We start from the raw sequence: 26,272 nt of genomic DNA, 5'->3' as shown, positions 1-26,272 counted from the left end.
AGAATCACCCTCATCTGGGTGGAATCTTGAACCCATGAAATTGGTTTACCCATCTCAAATACAAAACCAAATGTTAAAAATGTTAAAAGCCAAATGTTAATATTTTAAAACTCTCCTGAAGCTAAATAAAGCAGTTCCTATTTTTTTCCATCGTTTTAGTGAAAATATTTAGATACTAAACAGCAAATATTCTATTCTGGTGCATTGATAAAAAAAGAAAGAAAATTTGTTTTAAATACCTGTTACTGTCAATTCTGTGGTCCTTCTCACTAAAAAACTTCCATACTTCAGTTCGCAGGTATAATTCCCAATGTCATCTTCTCTAACCTCCCTGATAACTAGAGTATCCCTTTTTAAAATAATGCTGGGCCTCCATGTCTTTGCTTTGCATTCCTGTTAAAACACATAGCACAAAAGATATTTATACAAAAACATTGTTATTGTTTTTCAGTAGAATATCATTAACATAACACAATAAAATATAACATAACATATTAGAATAATTAGGAATCTACCATTTTGCAATCCAATTATAAAAACAAAACAAAACAATAAAAAAGCAGCACTGAATTAACCCATTTTGGAATATCATCAGCAAACATTCTGTGTCCAGGGCCAATCATTCACTGTTGATTGCTGCATGAGCAAATACATGCAAGTGGTTATGATTAGCTGCAGTTTTCGGCAACCTCCCATTGCTTTAAATTGGGCTGCCTCCTGCAGCTAATCACCGTGAACCCCAGCAAATGGGGTTCTCGCAAGTATTTAGTGTTGTGCCCACTTGCTGGTATGAATGTAACCTTAACAATCACACCTATTTTGTCTATTTTATCAATCTTATTAGTAAATCTTTCTTTTAGAGCTGTTGGGAACCAGCTTTGCCCATAAAAAAACAATTGCCTTCACATATGGTGGACATGCCCTGTGATAGAACGCTTTTGGGCACTTATTTTCCAAATGGCCTCCACCTTGTTTAATATAACCCTTGTTCCGGATCCAGCTCATGCATTGCTTAATCTCCCCCCACACGACCTCAATAGGACACAGTTGCGGCTTTTTCTTCAGCTCACCACTGCCGCCAAACAGACTATTGCGAAGGCTTGGAAGTCCCCTTTTGTGAATATTGTGGAAACTAAAAACAGAGTCACTTTGGCTATGATACACAGTAAAATCGAAGCTACCACTTTAGATAAGATCCCCCGACACCTTAAAATTTGGCGCCCCTGGGCAGATCACTTTCTTCCTCCAGATTTTGATAGTCGTCTCCTAGAGCCTTAACCCCATTTCTTTTTTCTTTTTCTTTTTTGGAGTGGAGGGCTTCTCTCTGCTTCTTTTTGTTTTTTCTCAGTTTTTTTCCTTTTTTCCGTTTTTCATGGAGATGGTGGACGGCCTGGCCAGCTCTATTTCTTTCCCAACTCTGCTTGTTCTCTCTTTTCCTTTCTCTTCTTCCTTTTTCTCTCCCTTTAGTCTTTATTCCTCTTTTCTTTTTAGTCCTCTCTTCACTCTTTCCCCTGTCCTTTCCCCCAACCCACTTTGCCTTCCTCCTTCACTAACTGTTCTGCTTATGATGGCATGTAATACACATTATGTACCCATTACTGTTGCCCGGATTGCTTGGGCAGAGTATCCCTGCTTTGTGAATTGGTTATGGCTTTCAAATTCACAATCATTTCCCTCCCCCATGGATGCTATAGGTTGATTTTTGTCTCATTCTAAGGGGGAGCCAAAGGTACAAATTATACTTCAATACATGACCGTGTCTTTTTTATTACTCTAATGCTCTGCTGGGATGTACTTTTATGTCTATAACATCTGTAACTGTGCCTGTTACTTATTCTTGATTATTGTCAATAAAATATTTGAAAAGAAAAAAACAATTGCAGGCAACAAGGGAGCAGTGTTAATTTTGTAGATTAAAACTACTAAAACATTTTAGTTGACTAAATGAATACTATTTTAGTGGACTAAAATTAAAACAATTGAGATGACTAAAATACGACTAAACATAAAATGGCATTTTAGTGAAAAGACTAAGACTAAAACTAAATTGAAATATGACTTCAAAATTAACATTAGTCTGTAGTGCATGTTCATACCTCAATACCATACATAATAACATATGAGATTTTTCACTTCAGCAGTGTATAATGAGTTTAGAAATTGTAGAGAAATGTTAACTAATACATTACAATTTAATAACACCCATTAGATTTTAGATGACTAAAATGAGTTTTACTCTTGACTAAAATGTACTGGAGATTTAGTAGACTAAATACGACTAAAACTAAAACAATTGCAGAAGACTGAAATGGGACTAAAATTAAAATGCCATTTTAGTCCTAAGACTAATGCCGCATACACATGATCGGAATTTCGGCCAGTAAAAGACCGATGAGAGCTTTTCATCTGAAAATGCGACCGTGTGTAGGCTCCATCGGAATTTAGCTGTCTGAATTTCCGCATGCAAAAATTTGGTAGAATGTTCTTAGTTTTCCCAATGGAAAAACTTTCTATCGGAAATTCTGATTGTGTGTATGCAATTCCGACGTGCAAAAACTCACGCATGCTCAGATTCAACTACAAGATGGAAGCTATTGGCTACTAGGTATTAAACTTACTTTTTCTAGTCCCGCCGTACGTGTTGTACATCACCGCATTCTTGGCAGTCGGAATTTGGTTGGGCCATGTGTAGGCAAAACAGTTTCAGTGGAATTTCGTCGGAATTCTGTCGGGAAAACTATCAGAGCTTTTTCTGACGAGAATTCCAATCATGTGTACGCTGCATAATACTAAAACGTAATCGAAATTTGCTGCCAAAATTAACACTGCAAGGGAGAGCTTATTCTCTCTTCAGCTAACCTGATTTGCAACTGTGCATGGGGCAGCAAGGAACCTGCAGTGCCTGTTCCAACATCATTAACAGATGTGTTCCAGGGTCACCAGATTACCAATAGGGCCTTGTGGACTTATGCAGTACAGCAATGCCTAGATGAAAAAAAATGTAAACGCTGCTTATAGAAAATATGCTATATTAGGGGAAATATTGACCAGGACACTTTCTGGTGAATGTCATATCTGCCCTTTAATGCTCTCTTTGCCTTTCTTTTGGTCCTATCACACTGTGTGGATAACAGGTTTGCAACAGTGGGCACAGTATGTCTCTCGTGACAGGTTCACTTTGGGCAAATGGGTTCTTTGAAAGGTAGCAAATGTGTAATTTTTAGATACATGTATTAGTTCCTTGTTTACACCCGTATTTTGTGTTACCTTGACAACTACTATTTCTTTCCATTCAGAATTCCAAAAACAAGTGTGTCACTTCTATAGTATATAATGAATGTTGCAGGACTTCTTTCCTATCTTTCCTACTCTCATCTGCTGTCCCTCTCTATTAATCTCTTTGGTGCTTTCCAATAAACTGGGGAATAAAATTACATTTACTATTTCTGTTTTATGATTTCTTTTGCCCACTCTCTATTCTTTGAAAAATGTTCCCCTTGTCCTAGTAGAAAAGCCTCCTCCTTAAAATCTGTAAACAGTACACAAAAGGTTGTCTCTTCAAATTTTGACCTATCAACCTCTCACTCTGCTCTAATAATCACATGCAACCACCTCCAGTCACCTGTAGTCATTTCTATCTAAGTTTGTCAGGAACCTCCTGCTGCAGAAACATTTCCAACAGGGAATGGATGAACAGGTGGATGACCCACTGACATCAGAGGTGGTGATCAAAAATCAATCAACTGTAGAACAAGATGTTTGTCTGCATGTTTCCTCTTTTATGCTTCAGGACTTATCTGCATCATTAACTTTAGAGCAGCTGTACTCTGAATCGCATATGGGCTCCTATGGAATTTTATGTAGTACATTACAATATGGGGACATGTTTTTCTACCCTGTAAATGAAAGAAATTCCACTACAGATACTTTTCATGTTGTAATAGAGGGGGAATTGATACAACTGAAACAATGTAGCTTAACATCTAGGAAAACTAGCATCTCTAAGGAAGAGAGACAGGCTCTACAGCAGTTAAAAGACAATAAGGGGTTAGTGATAAAGGAAATAGATAAGGGAGGAGTAGTGGTGGTGATGACTAGGGAACAATATAGTAGACATGTGCACACTGAAATATTTTGTTTTGGAATTTCGTTTTCATCCGAAAAATACATTTATTTAGTTACTCCCGAAATTCGTTTTATTTATTTTGTTTCTTTAAAAAATGCATTCCTCTGAAAATCCGAAATAATTAAGGTCAAATCTGTCATTGAAGGCTTATGGTGTCTGTTGAATGTTCAAAGAAGATTCGATGGAACAGCTAAACTGTACGACGCCGCAATCGTACATTTCCGGTTGAATGTTCCTCCTACAAGCTATAGTAGAATTCTAATGTTGTATGACACTAGTAATAATTACATTTATTAAATATTATTACTAGTCAACCAACATTAGAATTCTTCTATAGCATATGGGCAATAAATGACCATATGACCATATGACCAAATGACCATTTTTCATAATAAATGTTGGCTCGTAGTGACTGCTTCATTGACTCTTCATGTTGAATCTTTTCTCTCAATGTCGAATAATCTTGGACTAATAGAGTTAGGTTAGGCATATTAGACCTTTTTTGCTATTGTCTATATAATGTCAAATCTTTTCTCTCTATGTCAAATCTTTTCTCTCTATGTAGAATAATCTTAGACTAATAGAGCTAAGGTTGGGCACATTTGACCACAGGTTCGATGAACACAGATTGCTATTGTCAGTGTCACGTCGAATCTCCTATCTATATCGAACTGTTGTCACAATGAAAACAAAAAGAAAGCATTTGTTTATGTCGGATCTTTTGGTTTTTGGATTCTGCACATTCGTTATCATTTGTTAAAACGATAACAAACATACCCAGAATTTGGACAAAAACAAATGCACATGTCTACAATATAGATCTGAATCTATCAGACAGCTTAGTGACCAACAATCCCACTATGCCATTTCAATTAACTCTTTTAAAACATTTACAGTTGTTTATTAGTATGAGAGTTTTGTCATCCAAAACTGCTGAGTATCTCTATGTGGATAAACCTGTGGTGCCGGTCTTCCATCATCTCCCCAAAATCCACAAAATTGATTGTCCTTTACAGGGTCGACTAATTGTGTCCGAAATTGGTTCCTTATTGGAACGTTTGGGAGAATGGGTAGACCAGCACCAGCCTTTAGTGCACAGATTGCCTGGCTACATTGGAGATACGAGCACAGTCCTTTCCCATATTACATCTGTCAAATGGACATCTACTATGTGTGGGCTACACTGGATGGGCAGTTTATTTGTCGATCCCCCAAAGCGCTGGATTGCAGGCCATCCAATATCATCTTCAATGCTATAGCACCTTTTCTCAGGAGCTACAGGAGTTTATTTTGTTAAGTGTTGAGCTCTTATTAAAGCAAAATTATTTTTTATTCAATGGTGTGTATTATGTCCAGCGCTGTGGGGCATTGATGGGTGCTAGATTCTCACCGTCCATGGCAAATCTCTACATGGGTTGGTAGGAGGAACAATTTTTGTTCTCTCCCAGCAACCTCTTTGCCAGATTGTATGGTATGGTCGCTATATCGATGACTATGTGATGGTGTGGGACGGTGACACTATAGGATTGCATGAATTTTGGAAATGCCTTAATGACAATCAGTTAAATTAGCATTTTCAATTGAGCATGATTCTTTCAGTATCCACTTTTTAGACATCACCCTAAAGGGTGATCCAACAATGAGTGATGTTTCAACATGCACCTATAGGAAACCATGCTCTGGTAACCCTATACTTTTTGCAGCCAATTGTCATCCATCCTATGCCATCAATGCCATCCCTTATGGGGAGTTTATTCGAGCTGAACAAAACTATTTAACAGACTCAGCCTTTGAACTGGAATGCATTCATCAGTGCTTATTGGACCGAGGTTATATGGAATCTGTTATACACCAAGGACTGGAAAGGGTTTTGATAATGGACAGAGAGCAATTACTGTCAGATAAGCCTAAAACTAAGAGAGAGTTTAATAATAAGTATAAACCTTATATACCTGTCTCTCATATCCTGGAAGTTACCCTTGTAATACAAAAACCTGTAGGTACTCTAATTTGTGTCTTTTGGGTAAAACATTTGTTGCCACAGCCACAGATGAAAATGTCATTATACAGCAATACATCAACTGTGGCACAAACTATGTCATTTACCTGATCACCTGTATTTCATGCAGTCTCCAATATGTAGGTTATACCACACGTCCTTTAAGAGCCCGTATAGGGGAACAATACTGTGACATAAATAACCCAAATGCTAGAAAAATTTCAAATGCAACACATCACTTTAGAGAATGTCATCAGGGCGATTTTTCCTAATTTTGCTTCAGAGGAATAGAGTGGTTGTTTCACTCGCCCAGAGGAGGTGGCAGGGAAAGAAGGCTACTGGGAAAAGAAGCATGGTGGATTTTTATATTAAAAACTAGATCGCCTCAGGGGTTAAACCTGAGGTGAGATCTGGACTTGCACTTACATTAAGAATGCCTCTCCCCAGAGCCTCATCTCTCTCTTTTCCTTTTTCTCTTCTGGGTCTTTTATTTTTTTTCACATACAGTATCTGGATTATTATTTTCATCTTTTTTATTTAATGTTTTTTTAATTTTATGGTGTGCTTTTTTATGCATATGTCTATACGTGTACAGGAGTGTGTGAACATACTGTACATGTGCATATTATCACAACAAGGTGTGTGAAAATTAGTGACTTACACCTGGATCACCCTATATATATTGCAGCTGATTCTCTTTTTTGGATAATTGCCTGTGGTCAATCAATGGGTGGAGCCAGTGAGCTTTAGAGCTACTATTTATTTAAAAGTTTTATGTCTGTACTGTGGTTATGAATAAGGCCTTATAGGCTGAAACACGTCAACTGATTTAATCTGCATTTGTTCACTTTTGCTATTCAATAAAATTAAGAAATTTTAATAGCAACAACGGGAGTGTGGATTATTTTTTCCACAGTCATTGCTATCTAGCCTATTTTATCTAATCTGTTTTCCTTCGTTTACACTGTAGATATAGAGAGAATCTTCCTTTCCCTTTGCAAATGGCCTAAGCATTTGTTTTTAATGGAGTCTGCAATCTTCCTCTCCTCTTCTTCTTCTTCTTATTTAACCACTTGCTTACAGGGCACTTAAACCCCCCTCCTGCCCAGACCAATTATCAGCTTTCAGCACTGTCACTGTTTTCCCACAAACAGAGCTTTCTTTTGGTGGTATTTGATCACCTCTGTGCAGTTTATTTTTTGTTCAAAAAATGAAAAAAAAAATGAACATTTTGAAACAAAAATACAAAACATTTTTATATTTTGTTATAAAATTTTGCAAACAGGTAATTTTTCTCCTTCATTGATGTATGCTAATGAGGCTGCACTGATGGGCACTGATAGGGTGCCCTGATGGGCACCGGTAGGCTGCATTGATGGGGACTGATAAGGCAGCACTGGTGGGCATTGATAGGTGGCACTGGTGGGCACTGATTAGGTGGCACTGATGGGTGGCACTGATGGGCACTGATGAGTGGCACTGAAGGGCAGCACTGAAAGACATTGATAGGTGCAAGGACATTGAAGGGCACTAATAGGTGGCACTGATAGGTGGCAGTGATTGGCACTGATGGGTGGCAGTGATGGGCCCTGATGGGCGCTGGTAGGTGACACTAATAGGCAGCACTGCTAGGTGGCACTGGTGAGGCATTGATTGGCACCACTGGTTGGCATTGATAGGGTGGCACTCATGAGCATTGAAAGGTGGCACTGTTATACATTGGTGAACACTGATTGTGGACACTGATATGCAATGTGGGTACTGACAGGTGGCACTGGCAGGTGGCACTGGTGGGCACAAATGAGGTGGCTGTGCCTCTTCCTCGTTGGGACCGATGTCCGTTACTTTTTCTCCTCACACTATCAGCTATTACCAATCTTCTGTTTACATCATGTGATCACGTGGTAAGGGAGGTCGGGATCAGGGACATGTATCAGTAAAAAAAAGTTTGTGAAAAACTTCATTTTTAAATTAGCAGTGATTTTTTGATTTTTAAAGTGAAAGCCTAAAAATTAAAAATTCCTTCCAATATAGTGCCTGGGGGTCCCCTTGGTCTACTTGTAAAGCAGCAGATCTGTAACATGTCTAGAATCTGCTGCAGCAATATTTACATTTATAAAGCAAAGATAATACATTTTCCCTGCAAGCTGCCTTTATTTTGCTCAGCAACAGCTGGGGAGCCAGTGTGTATGATGAGCCCACAATGTAGTGCAATGGGAACAAGATTAGAGATTTTTTTGGATACATTCTGGTGTCACTTGACCTTTGTATATAAGTAATGGTTGCATAAAAATTGGTCATTGGGTGTCAGTGGTGCCTTCCCACCGTAACCTTATAGAGGTAATCTTAATAAAAGCAAGAATTGGCCTTGCTGTAAAAAATTGGAATCATATGCACCTGTTTAACGGGTGCCGAAAAATTGGTCTTTGAGTGTCGGTGGTGCCTTCCCACCGTAAACCTATAGAGATACTTTTGATAAAAGCAAGAATTGGCCTTGTTGTAAAAATTTTCAATGATATGCACCTGTCAAAAAGGGACAGGAAAAATACTCTTTGGGTGTCGGGAGTGCCTTCCCATCGTAACCCTATAGAGGTGCTCTTGATGAAGGCAAAAAAATTGCAATGATATGCATATGGTTGGTGTTTTTGCCAAATTTGATGTGCCTGAGACACAGTTTGCAGATAGCAACAGTGTGATCTGCTGCAGATGTTCTGAAAAATGCCCAGGCAGCTAAGTTTTGGGGAGTGGGCCGGGAGATAACAGCTGCAGAATGTGATGGAATAGGGTGGCTGTTCTGTACTCTCTCTTGATGTTGGCCTCCTTGGGGTTGTGCCACCTCACCTTCAGTTTCCTCCTCTGCTCTATCTGGCACCCAAGTCGCATCAGTGACCTCATCATCTCCATCTCCTCCATCTTCATCATTACAACTGTAGACAACTTGGCAATAAGCTGCGGCTTGGGGAACATGAATGCCAATTTGTCTATCAGTGTCCCTCCCTCTTTCTAGGCTCATGTTCCTATCATCTTCAACCTCAGAACCATCTCCTCTGTATGCTGTGGCTGGATAGCACAAGCAACTCATTAAACAGAGGAAATGATGCCCTGCCTGAGGACTGGCCACCACGGCCACCTTTGCCTGTGGACACATTTGTTACTGGCCCCCTTACAGTGCCAAGGGAATGTCTGCTTCTCCTTGTTGTCTTCTCAGACATTATAGGGAGGGAGGGGGCGGTGCTTATAAGCCAATGTAAAAAGAAGTTGAAATCTGTACGTAGATGCACTTTAATCAATGTAAAGTGGTGATTGGTGCACTTTAATTTGAGTACTCATACTACACAGATGCACGCCGCGGATACACTATAATATACTGCAATATAATTCGCCAAACGTACAGTGATGCACAGAGCTGTATGGCATTAAACTGGCAGTAGCGCACACAGAAGTAAATGGTGTTAAACTGGCAGTAACGCACACAATTAAATGGTGTTAAACTGGCAATAACCCACACAGAACTATATGGCCTCAATCTGGCAGTAATGCACACAGAAGTAAATGGCGTTAAACTGGCAGTAACACACAGAACTATATGGTGTTAAACTGGCAGTAAAGCACACAAAACGATATGGCATTAAACTGGCAGTAATGCACACAGAACTGACTGTAGAAAAGAAAGAATTCTCCCAATCACATATTTCCGAGGATGACATTTTCCTGCTTCACACCAAGCAATATAAGTCTTCCAGACTTTTCTAGCATTCACTAGAGTAGACACTACTGGTCCTGAGATGCCACGGTCCTCTTAACACCCTGGCTTCATAGCCATGCTGTCCATGGTCCATCTATCATCAGTCTCTCAACCTCTGGGAACCAGGGCCTTCTGGGCGAGGCTGGTGCCACCAGAATGACTGGAACCCCCTCTCTCTGAATTCTGCGCAACAAATGTGGAAGGAGAGGGATTGAAGGGAAAGCATAAAACAGGGAGTACTGGCTCCATGGAACTATCAGAGTATCTGCTCCAATTGCCAGAGACCTCTTTGAGACACAAATTGCCGTAGCTTGTTGTTGAACCTGGGTGCCAGTAGGTCAACCTCATGTCATCCCCAACGGCAGATTTCCTGGAACACCTCTGGTTGTAAGGACCATTCCCCTGAGCTGATCTGCTGGCAGCTGAGATAATCTGCCTTCCAGCAGCTTTATGTTCGAGTCAAACTCATGTTCAACTCGTACATTGGCTGTTCGCCAGTTTTAGGTGTTCACGGGAAATTCGAAAGCCGCAGAACACCCTTTAAAAGTCTATGGCAGAAATCAAAAGTGCTAATTTTAAAGGCTTATATGCATGGTATTGTCATAAAAAGTGTTTAGGTGCCTGGGTCCTGCCCCAGGGGACATGTATCAATGCAAAAAAGTTTTAAAAATGGCAGTTTTTTCAGGCGCAGTGATTTTAATAATGCTTAAAGTGAAACAATAAAAGTGTAATATTCCTTTAAATTTCGTACCTGGAGGGTGTCTATAGTATGCCTGTAAAGGGGCGCATGTTTCCCATGTTTAGAATAATCTGACAGCAAAATTACATTTTTTAAAGGAAAAAAAAAGTCATTTAAAACTACTGGCGGCTATAATGAATTGTCGGTCTGCAATACACATAAAAGTTCCTTAATAAAAACGGCATAGGGATTTCACCACAGGGGAACCCCAAACCAATTTTTTTTTTAAAAATGTGTGGGGGTCCCCCTAAATTCGATACCAGTCCCTTCAAGTCTGCTATGGATATTAAGGGGAACCCCACACCAAAATTACAAAAATTGGCATGGGGACCCCCCAAAAATCCATACCAGTCCCTTATCCGAGCACGCAACCTGGCAGCCCACCAGAAAAGAGGGGGGATGAGAGAGTGCCCCCCCTGAATCGTACCAACACCAAAGGAAGACCAGAAGAAAGAAGATGAAATAAGAAGAATTTTATATTTAATTAACTTTTTGTCACTTTTTTTGTGAAATTTTAGGGTACATTTGTAACCCATTACCAATTCACACGGGGGGGGGGGGGTGGGATCTGGGGTCTCCTTGTTAAAGGGGGCTTCCAGATTCCGATATGCCGCCCCACCCGCAGACCCCCACAACCACCAGGCAAGGGTTGTGGGGATGAGGCCCTTCTCCCCATCAACATGGGGACAAGGTGCCATGAGAGGCTACCTCAAAGCACCCTCCCAATGTTGAGGGCATGTGACCTGGTACAGTTCAGGAGGGGGCGCTCTCTTGCCCTCCTCTCTTTTCCTGCGGCCTGCCAGGTTGCGTGCTCGGATAAGGGTCTGGTATGGATTTTTGGGGGGACCCCGCCATTTTTTTTTTTTTTTTGGTGCGGGGTTTCCCTTAAATCCATGCCAGACCTGAAGGATCTAGTATGGATTTTGAGGGGGACCCCCACGCATTTTTTTTTAAATTTTGTTTTGGGCTTCCCCTGTGGGGAAATCCCCATGCCGTTTTTATCAATGAACTTTTATGTGTATTGCAGACCGACAATTCATTATAGCTGCCAGTAGTTTTAAATTATTTTTTTTTCCTTTAGAAATGTCATTTTGCTGTCAGACTGTTCTAAACATGGGAAATATGCGCCCCTTTACAGGCATACTATAGACACTCTCCAGGTACGAAATTTAAAGGAATATTACACTTTTATTGTTTCACTTTAAGCATTATTAAAACCACTGCTCCTGAAAAAACAGCTGTTTTTAAAAGTTTTTTTTTGCATTGATACATGTCCCCTGGGGCAGGTCCCCAAACACTGTTTGTGACAATACCATGCATATAAGCCTTTAAAATTAGCACTTTTTTTATTCATGTTCGTGTCTCATAGACTTTTAATGGTGTTCGCGTGTTGGAACAAATTTTTTGCCTGTTCGCATGTTATGGTGTGAACCGAACGGGGGGGTGGGGGGGGTGTTCAGCTCTTCCCTACCTTACAGTTCTCTACTCCCGGGATATGGATTGCTGATATCATTGGCACATATCCCTCTGCCCAGGCGAGTATTTAGTTCACCTCCTTCAGAGACAAACAACTCCTGGTACCACCTTGGTGGTTTATATAGGCCACTGCTGTGGCATTGTCAAACTGAACTCTGATAGGGAAGTCCTGAAGCTCCACCATCCAGGACCACAGTGCCAGATGTACTGCCTGTAAATCTAGGACGTTGATGGACAGGGTCTGCACTGTCCCTGACCATTTCTCCTGAGCTGTGAGCCCATCTAGAGTCGGTCCCTAGCTTGGGAGACTGGCATCTGTAGTCAGTACTCTCCAAGTTACCAGGATAAAGGATTTTCCCTTTTGAAGGTTCTGATCCTGCAACTACCAGTTTAGGCTTAAGCATGCCTGAGGAGATAATCCAGGGCTTTTCTTCCTCTGTTCCAAGCCAACGAGATGTTTTCTTGTAAAGGCCTGGAATGGAACTGGGCATAGGGTACTGACTCAAAGGAAGGTACATCCTCCCTAGAAGACTCATACAGATCCGAATGGCGGGTTGTCTGGTGCCCCTTAGCTGATGCACCTGATCCTTCAGGGCACAGATACTTATGGGTGGCAAGAATACTCTTGCTTGGACCATGTTTAGAATCAGACCTAAATATCTTAGACGTTGAGATGGTCTCAAGGCTGACTTTTCCATATTTATGATCCAGCCTAAGCTTTTCAAATACTTCACTCTGTATATTATACTCTGTTCTAGAGCTTGTACTGAGTGATCTCTGAGCAGGAGTTTATCTAGATACCCAAGCACCAGGATCCTTTGGGCCCTTAAAAGACCCAGTACTGGTCCTAGGACCTTTGTGAACACCCAGGGAGCTGGAGCAAGCCCAAAAAGTAGAGCCACAAACTGAAAGTGACGTTCCTCTACTGCAAAACATAGGAATCTCTGATGAGGCTGAAGGATAGGTATGTGTAAGTAAGCGTCCTTTATACTGATGAAGTCTAGAAAGTCTCCCCTCTGGAGTGAGGTTATTACTGAGTGGACAAACTCCATCCGAAAGGACTGTATCAATAAATACTTGTTCTGGGACCTTAGGTCTAAAATGGGCCTTGTGTCCCCGTTTGGTTTATGAACCATAAATAGATTTGAGTAAAACCCTGTGCCCATTTTGAATACAAGAACCTCTACAATCACTCTTTGATGCACTAGATGATGTAGTGCCTGAAGCTATAAGTTTCTTTTTGGAGGATCCGAGGGAATGCTGGATATTAGAAACCTCTGAGGGGAAAACTCTGTAACTCCAGCTTGTAACCGCAAGATATAATTGAGGTGACCCACTCATCCTGAATTGTTGTTTTCCAAATGTCCGCAAAGTGCAGCAGCCTCCCCCCCCCACCAGATGTAGTGGGGGCATCCCCTTAAAAGGAGGGCTTGGTGCTGAGTTTAGAAGAATCTTCGACCCAGGACCATTTCTGGCCTTAGCCTTGTGGCTTGCCCCTGGCCCTAGCACCCTGATGCTGAGACATTTGAGGAAGAAGTCCCTGGGTTTTTAAATGAGGGACGTTTGGTGCTTTTCTTCACAGGAAGTAGAGAACTCTTCCCTCCAGAAATCTTTTGGATATGTTTGTCCAAGTGATCACCGAATAAACATTCCTCATGAAACAGAAAACCTGCCAATAACTTTTTACAAAGAAACAAAGAAACAAGTCTACGCATATGTACAGACAAGAGAGCCAGACGAGAAACCTGTTGTATTGGATCCTTTAAAGCATTAACAGCAAAACACAGCGCTCAAGGAATATCTGTCTTTTCGGGTAAAACATCCTCCTGGTTAAGCATATCTGATTGTTTGACCTGATCGTTTGACCTGCATTTGTCAAATAAAAGGAAGCCTTTAATAATAACTCCAATTTCTTGTTAACAGGGTCTTTCAAGCCCTGCGCATTATCTACCCGCCAAGTTAAGTTCTTGTTTAAGAAAGAGACTTCTGCATCTACGGCTGGCAAGCTCCATTTTTTAACAAACTTTTCATTCATGGGATATAAAAGGGAAAACCTTTTAGGAGGTAAAAAAGTCCTGTCAGGATGTTCTCAATCAGCATACACTGCCTGTTCCAACAGGGGGTGTAGCGGGAAAGTCTGTGCAACCTGAAAAGGTCTCAGGGATCCCAAAGAGGACCAGGGGGCTCAGTCACTTCTGTAAGAGGCAACTCATAGGCATAACCACTTTGGTCAGAGTCAGGATCAAAAGCCTCTGCGACAGAGAGGCAGACATCGACTGGATATCTTATTGTCCAGATTGCTCGGAAGCTGCCAGGCACTCCACCGAATCCTGAGCTTTCAGCTCTACCCCATCCTCAACCCATTCCTTCTCCAGTTTAGGAGACTCTGGGGAGGGGCATCTGTCACATTTCCTGCCACCCTGTGGGGTGGAGGCAATTGTACCAGCAATCCTGTGCTCTAACCTGGCTAGGGCTGAGGACAGTTTATCCTGGTGATAATGGGTGAAGCAGCAGCGTTGACTTTAGGCACAATACCAGATAGGCACAGTGGTTAAGATTGCCCAGGAGCCTCTGGTCTTTCGGGGATACAGCACTAGGTATATGACTAGGCTCATCAGGAACTACTGATGACATAGGCGTGCCCTTCCCTATGCTGTTAGTCCCACTGCTCTTTTTGGGAGACATTCAATGCCGCAAAAAAAGAGTACTTGGGTATAGTTAAGACACCTCAGAAGGGAGACCCTTTAATAGGGCTCGCCAAGCCCTTATGCAACAATCCTGCTAAGCACCTTTAGCCTGCCAAGCAACATCTGGTGACTCATGTGACCCAGGTAAGGAAAAATGAACCACTGCAAGTGTCTGTTCCGAGCCTGCTCTGTGTCCCACAGATGCCTTCTGGAAGCACCACATGCTTGGCCTGTACAGATTAAATAAGCTGGGTGTGCTCTAGAATGTTCTATGCTTGTGTGCGCACACATGTGCATGGTCCTGGCGAGTGGGCGTGACTGTATTCACGTACAATGTGAATCTTCATGCGCCTACATAAAGACTATGGCGCATGTGCAGCAGGGCCATGTGTGCCATAGCTACCAAACAAACAAGTCCAGCGGCGCTCTTGCAAATGCACGTGCACCATGGTGAACCAAGGCGAAATGTCGCACTGTTGTGCGCCATCATACAGGTAAAAAACAGCTAGACACAAGCAAAAAAGTTACACTTTGCAAATGCTCACAGCTAGCCCAGAACCCCCCCCCCCCCCCCCGTATGGTCAAGGCACACAGGTGTCCAGCCTTTAGCTGGCTTGACTGATTGTTACAATCACTTACCACAAAAATAAAATAAAGGGGTCTAACTTACCTGTCCAGGCGCAGGGCCACTTAGAAGCTAAGGGCCCAATCTTCACCCTTCAGGGCGGGTTCCTGTCGCTCGGTACCCTTTCATGTTTATGGTCCACACCCTTGGGCCTGTATAGCACCCTGCTGGAAATGCCTTAGCACTGTATTGTAGTGGCTGGGACCACATTTCTTTTTACGGTTCAGCAACTGGGGTAGTGAAATTTGCCTGCTGAAATCAATTGGTGGTGTACTGCTATACATCACCGAGAGCCCAGGGTACTGTATTAATGATCTGAGCCCAGATCTTCCCGGTCACCTGATCACTTTGGTAGCCTCTGATTGGCTACCACAGTGACCAGTCACTGCAAAGCCTGCCCCTGTGTTTTTTACTTTCTGTAAATGGAGAAGGATACAATGTATCTTTCTCAATCCTTGCAGAAAGAAAAAAAAGTGTTAATAAAAAAAAATAGAACTAAATAAATTATAAAAAAGAAAAATACCTAGATCAGGGTTTGATCTAGGTCAGTGTCAGGTTTAGTGTTTGGGTCAAGTAAGTGTCAAAGGTCAAGTCAAAGTCAGGATCAGTATATTTTGGACAAGATTTGTTTTTAATTAGTATCAGTGTCAGTTAGTGGTTCAGGTAAATGGCTCTGGGCTGTACTGCAGGTACAAACAACATTTTCAAGAGCAGGAGAATTTATTTTGGCCTTTTCTTTGGTGATTGGTTTGGATGGCAACAATAAATGTACAGCTAAATAAAATAAAAATTGACTATTTTGGGCCAGTTTTTCTTTGGATAATAGAAAAAATCAGGACTAGTACAACGTGGGAAAATATATTTGGGTATCCTACATATTAAAAGATTGTTTCAAGTAATAGTTATTCTTTACAGGATCAGCAGTCCTATAATACTGGTTTACATGATACAGATGAGAAAAGTTTTTTCATGGGGATTCAAGGTCAATGTTAAAAATACACAAATCATTCAAATAACAGGATTGGTAAATGCCTTAAAGCTTTAAATGGTGTTACGGAACAGTACATTTTTTATGGACTGTCCCAGCCACAGTAAACACTGACAGTGTATATTTGGCCATGGAATTGATTTATTTCCTATACAATTAGCTGAGCTAACATACAGCAGCAACACCTCAATCTGATTTATTTTAACTTGAAAACAAAAAAAGGTTTTATCGGTAACTAATAAAAATGGATTTTATTGGTTTTAATGAGGGAGAATTTGCTGAAATGTACCAGAGAAAAAGAATAGAGGTAGAGCTTTTCATGCAAAAATTAAGAAACCACAGATGATATAACAGCAATTTTAAATGGCAAGACTAGGCCTGATTTTACTAATGACCAAGTGCTACAATTATGAACATAGCACAGAGAAAATAGCAGTATAAAATTAGCCAGCAGCAAGAGAGTTTTATTTGTGATAATAGGCCTAGCAATGGTATGACTAACTTTTATTTTATTTATGGGGATAGGGGCACACTGAAGGTGAGCAATATAAAGTAAAGTGGATTAGGTACAAATTGTTCCTGTATTTAGTTATTTTTCTTTAAAATTATGCAGTGGCCTGTTGTGAACAAAAGGTAGCTCAAAATACAGCTGGTCAGTAATAAGTAAACTCTGCTTTCAGCGCCCCAAAATTAGCTTTAAGCACCCCAAACATATTCATTTTCAGCAAAAAATAACCCAAAAGAAATAGAAATCCCAAAATTCCATTCCTGAAAGAAAAAGACAATCTATGGTCTTTAACCACTTAAGGACTGGAAGGATTTATCCCCTTAATGACCAGGCCATTTTTTGTGATGCGGTACTGCAATATTTTAGCTGACAATTGAGCAGGCGTGCAACACTGTACCCAAATGCAATTGATGTCCTTGTTTTCCCCACAAATAGAGCTCTCTTTTGGTGGTATTTGATCCCTTCTGCGGTTTTTATTTTCTACAAAAACAAAAAAAAAGCAACAATTTTGAATAAAAAAATATATACTGTATTTTTATTTTCTGCTATAAAACATATCCAATAAAAAAAATTAAAAATCGAATTTCTTTATCAATTCAGGCCAATATGTATTCTGCTATATATTTTTGGTACGTATATTGATTGGTTTGCACAAAAGTTATAGCATCTACAAAATAGTGGATAGATTTAGGGCATTTTTATTTTTTTAATAATAATGGAGGCGATCAGTGATTTTTAGCGGGACTGCGACAATGCGATGGACAGATCAGACACCTAACTGACACTGTTTTGGGACCATTGATATTTATACAGGGATCAGAGCTAAACATAGCCACTGATTACTGTATACATGTTTTGTTTCATTGCTGCAGACAGATCGGACACCTAACTGACATTGTTGACACTTTTTTGGAACCAATGACATTAGAAGAGTGATCAATGCTAAAAATATGAAGTAACATTATACTAATGACACCGGCAGTTAAGGGGTTAACATCAGGGGCAATCAAGGGGTTAACTGTGTTTCCTGGGCCTATTTACTAACTGTATGGGATGCCTGGGATAACATGCAGATCTGTCTTCCTGCATAGCAGAAATAGCAGATATACAATATCTCTGTGTCATCCCCTGTCAGAATGGAGATCTGCCTTGTTTACTTCTGCAGATGCCCGATCGTGGGTGGCCATTGACATTGAGTCCACCGGACACGCTATTGGCTCCAACGCTGGACAATCATTGCGCACCCACACAGGGCCTTGAATGAACCTGATGTACGGCTACACCGATTCACACAGCCAAGCCACCTTGCTGCAGTGTAACTGCGGTGGCTGGCCGACAAGTGAAAAAGTAAGAAAAAACTAAAAGTCCTGTCAATGTAAAACAATAAACAACATACCCCTAACATAAAAAAAATAAAATAAAAAATGACAGCTCCTCTCAGAACCAAAGACCAGGGAGGCAGGACACCAGCTAAAAGTCTTCAACAAAAAACAATATTACTAATAATAGTCCCTGAAACAAAAGTCCACTTTTTTTTGTTAAAGACATTTTTATTGCATTTTTATAACATAACATACAAACAGTGTTACAGACTGCAATTGCGGCAATAAAGTAAAACAGAGATCTCGAATACAAGCAGAGATGTGAAGCATTATGTAAAATAATGTTGACTACAATAAAAAAAAAGCCAATACTTCAATATCGGAGCTGTTACGAGAAATGGCATAGGTGTTAGCAGCCTAGGGAAGGAGTCTTAGGGGTAGCAGCGTTCTCCAAAATGTTCAAAATGGTGTTAAAAACAGGGGGAAGACTTTCATCTTGTAGCTGGTGGGATAACACCGAGCTATCTAAGGAACTGCGGGAGTTCTCTATGTGATATACGCTAACAAGTGGTAGCCTAATCGTAGCAGGTTAATGTATAACAGATTAAGGTGTGAATATAGGGTGTAAAGAAATGGTGGGAAGGTGAAAAGAAAGGTAGGGATCCTTCGTCAGCTCTGTCCCCCGGACACATCTGGGTGAATGATATTTCTATAATCAGGGGTGGTTATGAAATGAGACCAACATGCCCAGGTGGTAACATATTTGTCAGGTCTATCATGCACCTGATGAATTAGATCTTCCATTTCTGCTGTTTTCTTAATTCTCCCTAGCCACTCAACAATAGAAAGTGGTTCTGTAGAACGCCATCTGGCCGGGATACAGAGTTTTGCGGCGTTAACCATGTGCATAGCTAGTGAGCAGTAATAAGCCTTGGTCTGGATAGATGGTAAGTTCAAGAGAAGTTGTGTCGGTGTAAAGGCAAGGTCATAAGTAGTTATTTGGTGTATCAAACGGTGGACTTCCAACCAGAATGGTTGAAGTTTGGGGCACGTCCACCAAATGTGCAGATAGGACCCTATCCCACCAGAACATCTCCAGCAAAGTGGAGAAAGGTTAGGAAATAATCTCTGCAGTTTGAGAGGGGTTCTGTACCATCATGTCAGTATTTTATACGTGTTTTCCTGGATATGCGTATTAAGGGAGCCTTTATGTGTAAAGTTATATATAGTATCCCACTGTTTGGGAGACAGGGTTTGGTGGAGGTCTTGATCCCATTTTTGTTTGAACCAATCCTGCGTGGAGGGTAGATTTTTAAAAAGGAGTGTGTAAGTAGTCGAGATGAGATGTCGTTGCGGTTCGGTCAGTGAGCACAGTTCTTCAAAAGGGGTAAGGCTTCTCATCCATAAGGCTTCTTGTCCAATGCATTTGTGTCTGGGGCGAGTGGAGGAAATGTCGTATTTGCACATACGTTCAAAAGGGGAATGAGTTCGTCTGCGACATAGCTACAACCGATTCGTAGGGGAGTAAACGGTTGTCATCATAAAATTGTCTAGCCTGAACCGTATTGTGAGGCCAAAGGGTGGTCAAGAAGTCTCTCCTCATGCCCGGTGTAAAATCCGGATTCAGTCTCAGGGGGGTTAGGGGGGATAGTTTTGAGGAAAGCTCGTGGTTAGTGCAGCATTCTTGAAATGCACCTAAGGATGGGTGAATAAAGGGGTGTTTTTTCATAATGGGCAGAATGTGAGTCCTGTTTATCCAGGGGGTTTGAGAAATAGGAAAGGGAGACATCGAATTTTCCAGCTGTACCCAAGCTTTGGTTTGGGCGTGTAAATTCCAATCAAGAATTCTAGTTAAGTGGCATGCCAAATAGTATTTGTGAATATCTGGTAACCCCAGGCCCCCTAGGTTTTTAGGCCTGGTAAGCGTGACGTAGCTTAACCTAGGTGGGGATTTCCCCCATATGAAGGCAGAGCAAATTCTGCGAATAGAGGTAAAGAATGCTTTAGGGAGGGCTATGGGAATCGTCTGAAGTAGATAGAGTATTCTCGGCAGGATATTCATCTTCAGTATTGCTACTCTTCCGAACCATGAATGTAATCCCCGAGACCATTTGTTAAGATCCTTGGTGATGGATTGTAGGAGTGGCAAATAGTTAATTGAATACCAATCAAGAGCGTTGGTAGAGATTTGTATACCCAAGTAGGTAATTTGGTGATCATTCCAAATAAAGGGGAAGTTGTTCTTGCATTGGGCACATATAGCTTTTGGGAGAGTAATATTGAGGGCAGTAGACTTTGAAAAGTTTATTTGAAGATTGGAGAGCATTTTAAAGTGAAAAGTCCACTTTTTAAGTCTTGCTGCAAAAAAAGAAGTCTGATGTAAAATAAATGGCCTATAAACAAAAACTAATAAACAAAATATCTCTAAAATAATTTAAAACTCCAGAATTACCCCCCCCCCCCCCCCACCCACCCACACACACACACACATACACACATACACACAAAATCAGCGATTTAAAAATGTTGCTATGAATGGTATAGTAGCTAAAAGTAACCTCTGACCTCAAATAAACCACAAAATACAATAAAAACAAAACCCCCAAATAACAAAAACAACAAATAAGAATAGTATAGCAGTCAGAAATAAAGTACATCTATTGACACTATTCTCTCACTATGTAGTTTGTTGGCTTTCGATATCAGTTCCCTACACTTGTAATACTTACTTTATCTCTCACTCTGGCAGGCTTGGGGTGCCCTTCACTTCTTTTTGATGCCCCAGAGTGTGTATAAACTCCTAATGTCTTCATGCATAATGCAGAACTATTGGCCTTGTATTGTAATTCATGATGTTAACATGGGGAGATTTACAAAAGGCTTGTTCACACAGAATCTGGTGCAGCTGTGCATAGTAACCAATCATCTTCCAGGTTTTAATGTCAAAACTTAATTGAACAGGCTGAAGTTATGTGGGGTACACGCTATAAGAAAATCAGGCTAATTATTGTCGTTTGTTGTTTTCCTTGTTATTTCACAGCAGATCGGAATCAAAGAGACAAAAATTTGTATGGAAATTCTCGTATGACAAAGTCTTTTTTTGTTGTTTATTGTCTCTGATCATGTGCAGTCTTTCTTTTCTGATTCTTATTGCATGAAAATAATATGAAACGCGTTCATTCTATTCTGTTATGAAATTTTATTTGTGCGCTTGTCCCTTCTGGAATCTTCATAGGAAAAGTCGGAATCAGCTGTTGAAATTTGTGTACACACTACAGAAACCGTATGACAATTCCTTGGACAAAAATGTTTACGAGATTTTCTTATAGTGTCTACAAGCCTTTAGAAGCTGATTGGTTTCTATGAACAACTGCACCGGGTTCTGTGTGCACCAGTTTTAGGCTTGGGTCCAACATATACAAATTGGATGAGTTTTGAACTGCATCCAATTCACATCACATGTGAAAGAACATTGCTTTCTACTGTACCTATTCACATATTTCCGATGCAGCCAGAGTGCAGATTCAGCTATCTGGGCAATGCGGGGCAACTCAGGTGCAAATTCAGGCCCATTGACTTCTATGAGAACACTTCTGAATCCGACAGGTCATTCAGCTGTGAACAGTACAAGATCCTGACCTGCTCCTGATGAAAACCTGACCTGACCCTGATCAAAAACTGGCCTGAAAGGCTGAACAACTACTTTATCAATTAGGTGTGAAAACAGAGCTTCAATTTGTTCCGCACATTTGTGAACCCAGCTTTAGTAAATCTCCCCCAATGTGACAATCAGGAGCATCTTAGAAGAGAGCTTTTGTGGGGCCTGTCCCACAGATGGAGGCAGCCTGATAGAGCAAGCAATATGGTATTTACTGTACCAATATTTTTTTCCCTCTAGACCTAATGAATTTTATTTTTTTAAGTAATTCCAGAGATTCAGCTATAATCATTCTGAGTAAAGTTCTTAAACTAATATTTTTTTTCACATAATGCACTACAAAAAGTTTGCTGTTTCTTGCACAATGACAGAGCCAATTAATCTGAATCAAGATTTGATTGTGCCTAGTGAATTATCTTCACAATGCAACAATGAATAACCTAAATTAAGCTCAATTTTGATTTGAATCATTTGGAATGAGACATTTATCTGACTTACATTTATTACTCAGTTCTGCAATGTGTCCTTCAACTTAGATTACAAATGATATATTTATCTTTAATTCGCTATAATCTGTGCATTGTAATAGTAATATAGACAAGATAGTGTCATAATTCTCACTTTCCATAGTTAATTGGATGTATGATTATTAATTGCTAATTGCATTGGCACAGATAATATGCATGTTCTCAAAATATATGTGAAAATAACTTTATTAATAAGGTCATTCCCATTATATCACCTTCTATTTATTTCACATGCTTATAGTTTTTTATTAGCATTTCTTCTGCATGTAAACATTAATGGGCCATACACACAATAAGATTTTCCGACAACAAATGTTCGATGTGAGCTTGTTGTCTGAATTTCCAACTGTGTGTATGTTCCATTGGACATTTGCTGTCGGAATTTCTGACAACAACTGTTTGAGAGCAGGTTCACACATTTTCCGACAAGAAGACTTGTTGTCGGAAATTCCGAGCGTGTGTACACAATTCTGATGCACAAAAGTCCACGCATGCTCGAAATCTAGCAGGAGAGCTGCACACTTGGTATTGAACTTCATTTTTCTGGGCTCGTCGTACGTCTTGTATGTCACCGCATTCTTGATGTTCGGAATTTTCCGACAACATTTGTGTGACCGTGTGTATGCAAGACAAGTATGAGCCAACATTCATTGGAAAAAAATCCACGGTTTTGTTGTCGTAATGTCTGACCGTGTGTACATAGCATCAGTTTATTCAAACTGGCTGCAAAGGGGTTTCACACTGCAATTATATGCAATATGATATGCTCTCTGCAAGTTGGATCCATATATTCAGTATTGCCACACTTTTCAACAGTAAAACTATTCTAATTTATGCTTAAAATAATTTTTCAGCTAAGTATTTAAATATACCTGCATCTTCTGCAGCTTTAAATGAATATAACAATGGTTATACATGATTTCAAGTTGATCTAGCTTGCTAACTGGGATGCTTAGTTATTGCATGAAGCTTAATCTAAAGACTTATATTATGCTGCCCTTTTTCTTTTGGATTTAGCATTGTTCTTGAACAAGTGTTTTTCCACATATCATTGTGAGCATTGCAAGCACATTTGTATATTGAAAAATATGCAAGCATTATGTTCAAAAAAATGAAGCTACACCTGTGCAGTTTGATGGTTTTCAATTATTTTTTGAACTGATTGTTTATACGCTTGTGAGATTTCCATACATAGCATGTGCTCTGAGGGATTCATTTTGGATGTACGTGCAATATAATTATATTTTTCATAAACCATTTTTTTTATTATTATTGGGATCCCCGTAGTGTTTTATACAACACCTTTATTTGCTCCTTTTAACCACTCCAGCCCCAGAAGAATTGACCCCCTTCCTGACCAGAGCACTTTTTGTGATTCGGCACTGCAACGCTTTAACTGACAATTGCGTGGTCATGCAACATGGCTCCCAAACAAAATTGGTAGACAGAACAAAACTCTGGATAGCCACACACTGGAAGAAGACTTGAAATCCCGTTTTTTTATTAATAAACGTAGGCCACATTACATTAAATATTCACAGCAAAAAAAGGGGGTCAATAGAGCTGACACGTTTCGCACTGAGATCAGTGCTTACTTTTTCAATAAAATACAGGATTTCAAGTCTTCTTCCAGAGTGCGGCTATCCAGAGTTTTGTTCTGTCTACCTGCCTATAGTGTGTGTAACAGCCAGCACCTGGGGCTCATCAATAGGAGAAAGAGCTTTTGCCCTGGAGGGTTATCTTGGAGCGGTGGTTTTTCCTTCTCTCCCAAACAAAATTGACATCCTTTTTTTCGCACAAATAAAGCATTTTTTGTGGTATTTGATCACCTCTGCGGTTTTTATTTTTTGCACTATAAACAATCAATTTTGAAAACAACGCATTATTTTTTTACATTTTGCTATAATAAATATCCCCCAAAAATATATAAAAAACATTGTTTTTACTCAGTTTAGGCCAATATGTATTCTTCTACATATTTTTGAGTAAAAAATATTGCAATAAGTGTTTATTGATTGGTTTGTGCAAAAGTTATAGCGTTTACAAAATAGGGGATAGTTTTATGGCATTTTCATTCATTTTATTAATTAATTATTTTTGTACTAGTAATGGTAACAATCAGCAATTTTTATTATGACTGCGACATTATGGTGGACACATCAGACATTTTTGACACATTTTTGGGACCATTGCCATTTATACAGCAATCAGTGCTATACAAATGTGTTACTGGTGAGCATTGGGGAGTGTTTATAACTGTGGGGGGGCTTGGCTACGTGTGACATGTCACTGATCTCTGCTCCCAATCACAGGGAGCAGAGATCAGTGACACTGTCACTAGGCAGAACGGGGAGATGCTTGTTTACATTACGTTCTTCCTACCCGTGAGGCGATCGCGGGTATCCCCACGGCTTCAAGTCCATGGGACCCGTGACCCAACTCACAGAGCTTGTCGCAGGACCACTGGCCGCCTCTTAAAGGGCCCTGAACATGTACGTTAATTTGCCTGTACGAGACCTTCTACCGACATATATCGGCGTGAGGCGGTCGGCAAGCGGTGAAACAATATTTGTTAAAAGTATAGCTATGACGATTTTTTTGTGTTTTGTATTTCTATTGTTACTGTGTTTTCAAATCTCAAGGTTATTTGGTAACATATTTTAGTTATAGGTGTTGTCTTGTAAGCTGAATCAGCTCCTTATATGTGTTGGATACAGCAGCAGTGAAATATTCCTACATGTTTTTGTGACTTTGTTCCAGCATTTCCTTTGCATTCTCTATGATATAAAACATTGGGAATCTAACAGAAAGATTGAAAAAGTCTCATTAGGTCCAGTACCAGGACCTGAAGCACAAATATCTCACTAAAGAGATCCTAAAAATATATAGGGACCTATTCATACCAGAAGCATGAGCAGCAATAATAATTTGAAAGTAGGGTCACTAGGAGATTCACCCCCTACATGTCACATTGGATACTTTACATTTTTTTAAGGTTGTATGCAAAACAGATAATTAATGATTGGCGAAACCTTAGCATTGAATCCCATTGAAACCTATAGGTGGGATAATCTAGATAATACATTCTTACAATGTTCAGGCTTTTAGGCATGCTATTGTGGAAGATGAGGCATGAGGATCTGGGCAATGTTATGAGGTACATGTACCAGGGCAAAAATTCTGTGCAGCGAGAAGAGAGTCTTTTCATGTGGCTTTGGGTGCAGCATTTGAAATACATAAATCCCTAGATGACATACTTGGGGGTGCCTTAAAACCACAGGTAGTTTTATGGAACTGTACAATTTTTACAGACAGTCTCACTGACAGCATAAACTGGCAATGCAAATCTGGCTGTGGAATTAATTTCCTTTTACAATTAGTTTTCCTTACATACAGCAGCACCTCAGTCTGACTTAATGCAATTTGAATGTATTTGTTATTAAAAAAGAGGAAAGAACTGCACATGGTTCCCCCTTAACATTCCAACCAGACCTTTATCCAGACATGAAGGATGGGTGGCCATGCCAATGCCATCACTCAGGGTTTTTGGATGTCAATTTAAATTAACGCAGCTAGGAAATCTGTCATTTGGTGAAGCATGTAAACATCAGTGAGTGAAGAGGATTCTTCATAGTGATTGATGAGGATTACATTACTGGACACTGTAACTGACCATTTACTTTGGTGGAGATTAATAATTGTGGGAATGGCTAAGGGGTACTAATGTACAGCTCTTCTCATTTACCTGGGAGGGGGCAGATACAGTCTCTGGGCACAATCTTACTATAAAAGGGGCTTTCAGATTCCACTATATGTTCCCTATAGTAAACCCATCTGCTTTTTTGAGGTTCAGAGGTGGGTTTAACATTAGG

The 26,272-nt window shown here is 40.2% G+C and overlaps 1 protein-coding gene across 1 annotated transcript in view; it reads right to left on the bottom strand.

The window, feature by feature from the left end:
* IL1RAPL1 (interleukin 1 receptor accessory protein like 1) overlaps window positions 1-26,272 on the bottom strand; it is a 1,840,350-nt gene that overhangs the window by 706,456 nt on the left and 1,107,622 nt on the right. Inside the window, exon 5 of the mRNA XM_077480774.1 lies at window positions 240-393. Coding sequence (XP_077336900.1) covers window positions 240-393 — 154 coding nt within the window. The remainder of the gene's footprint in view (window positions 1-239; window positions 394-26,272) is intronic.

Source organism: Lithobates pipiens, unplaced genomic scaffold (genome assembly GCF_037356315.1).
Source record: "Lithobates pipiens isolate NorthernLeopardFrog02 unplaced genomic scaffold, aLitPip1_a1.2 Scaffold_16, whole genome shotgun sequence".
Classification (NCBI taxonomy): Eukaryota; Metazoa; Chordata; class Amphibia; order Anura; family Ranidae; genus Lithobates; species Lithobates pipiens.
The sequence above is the reverse complement of the archived record's forward strand: the minus strand, read 5'-3'. Positions and strand labels throughout refer to the sequence as shown.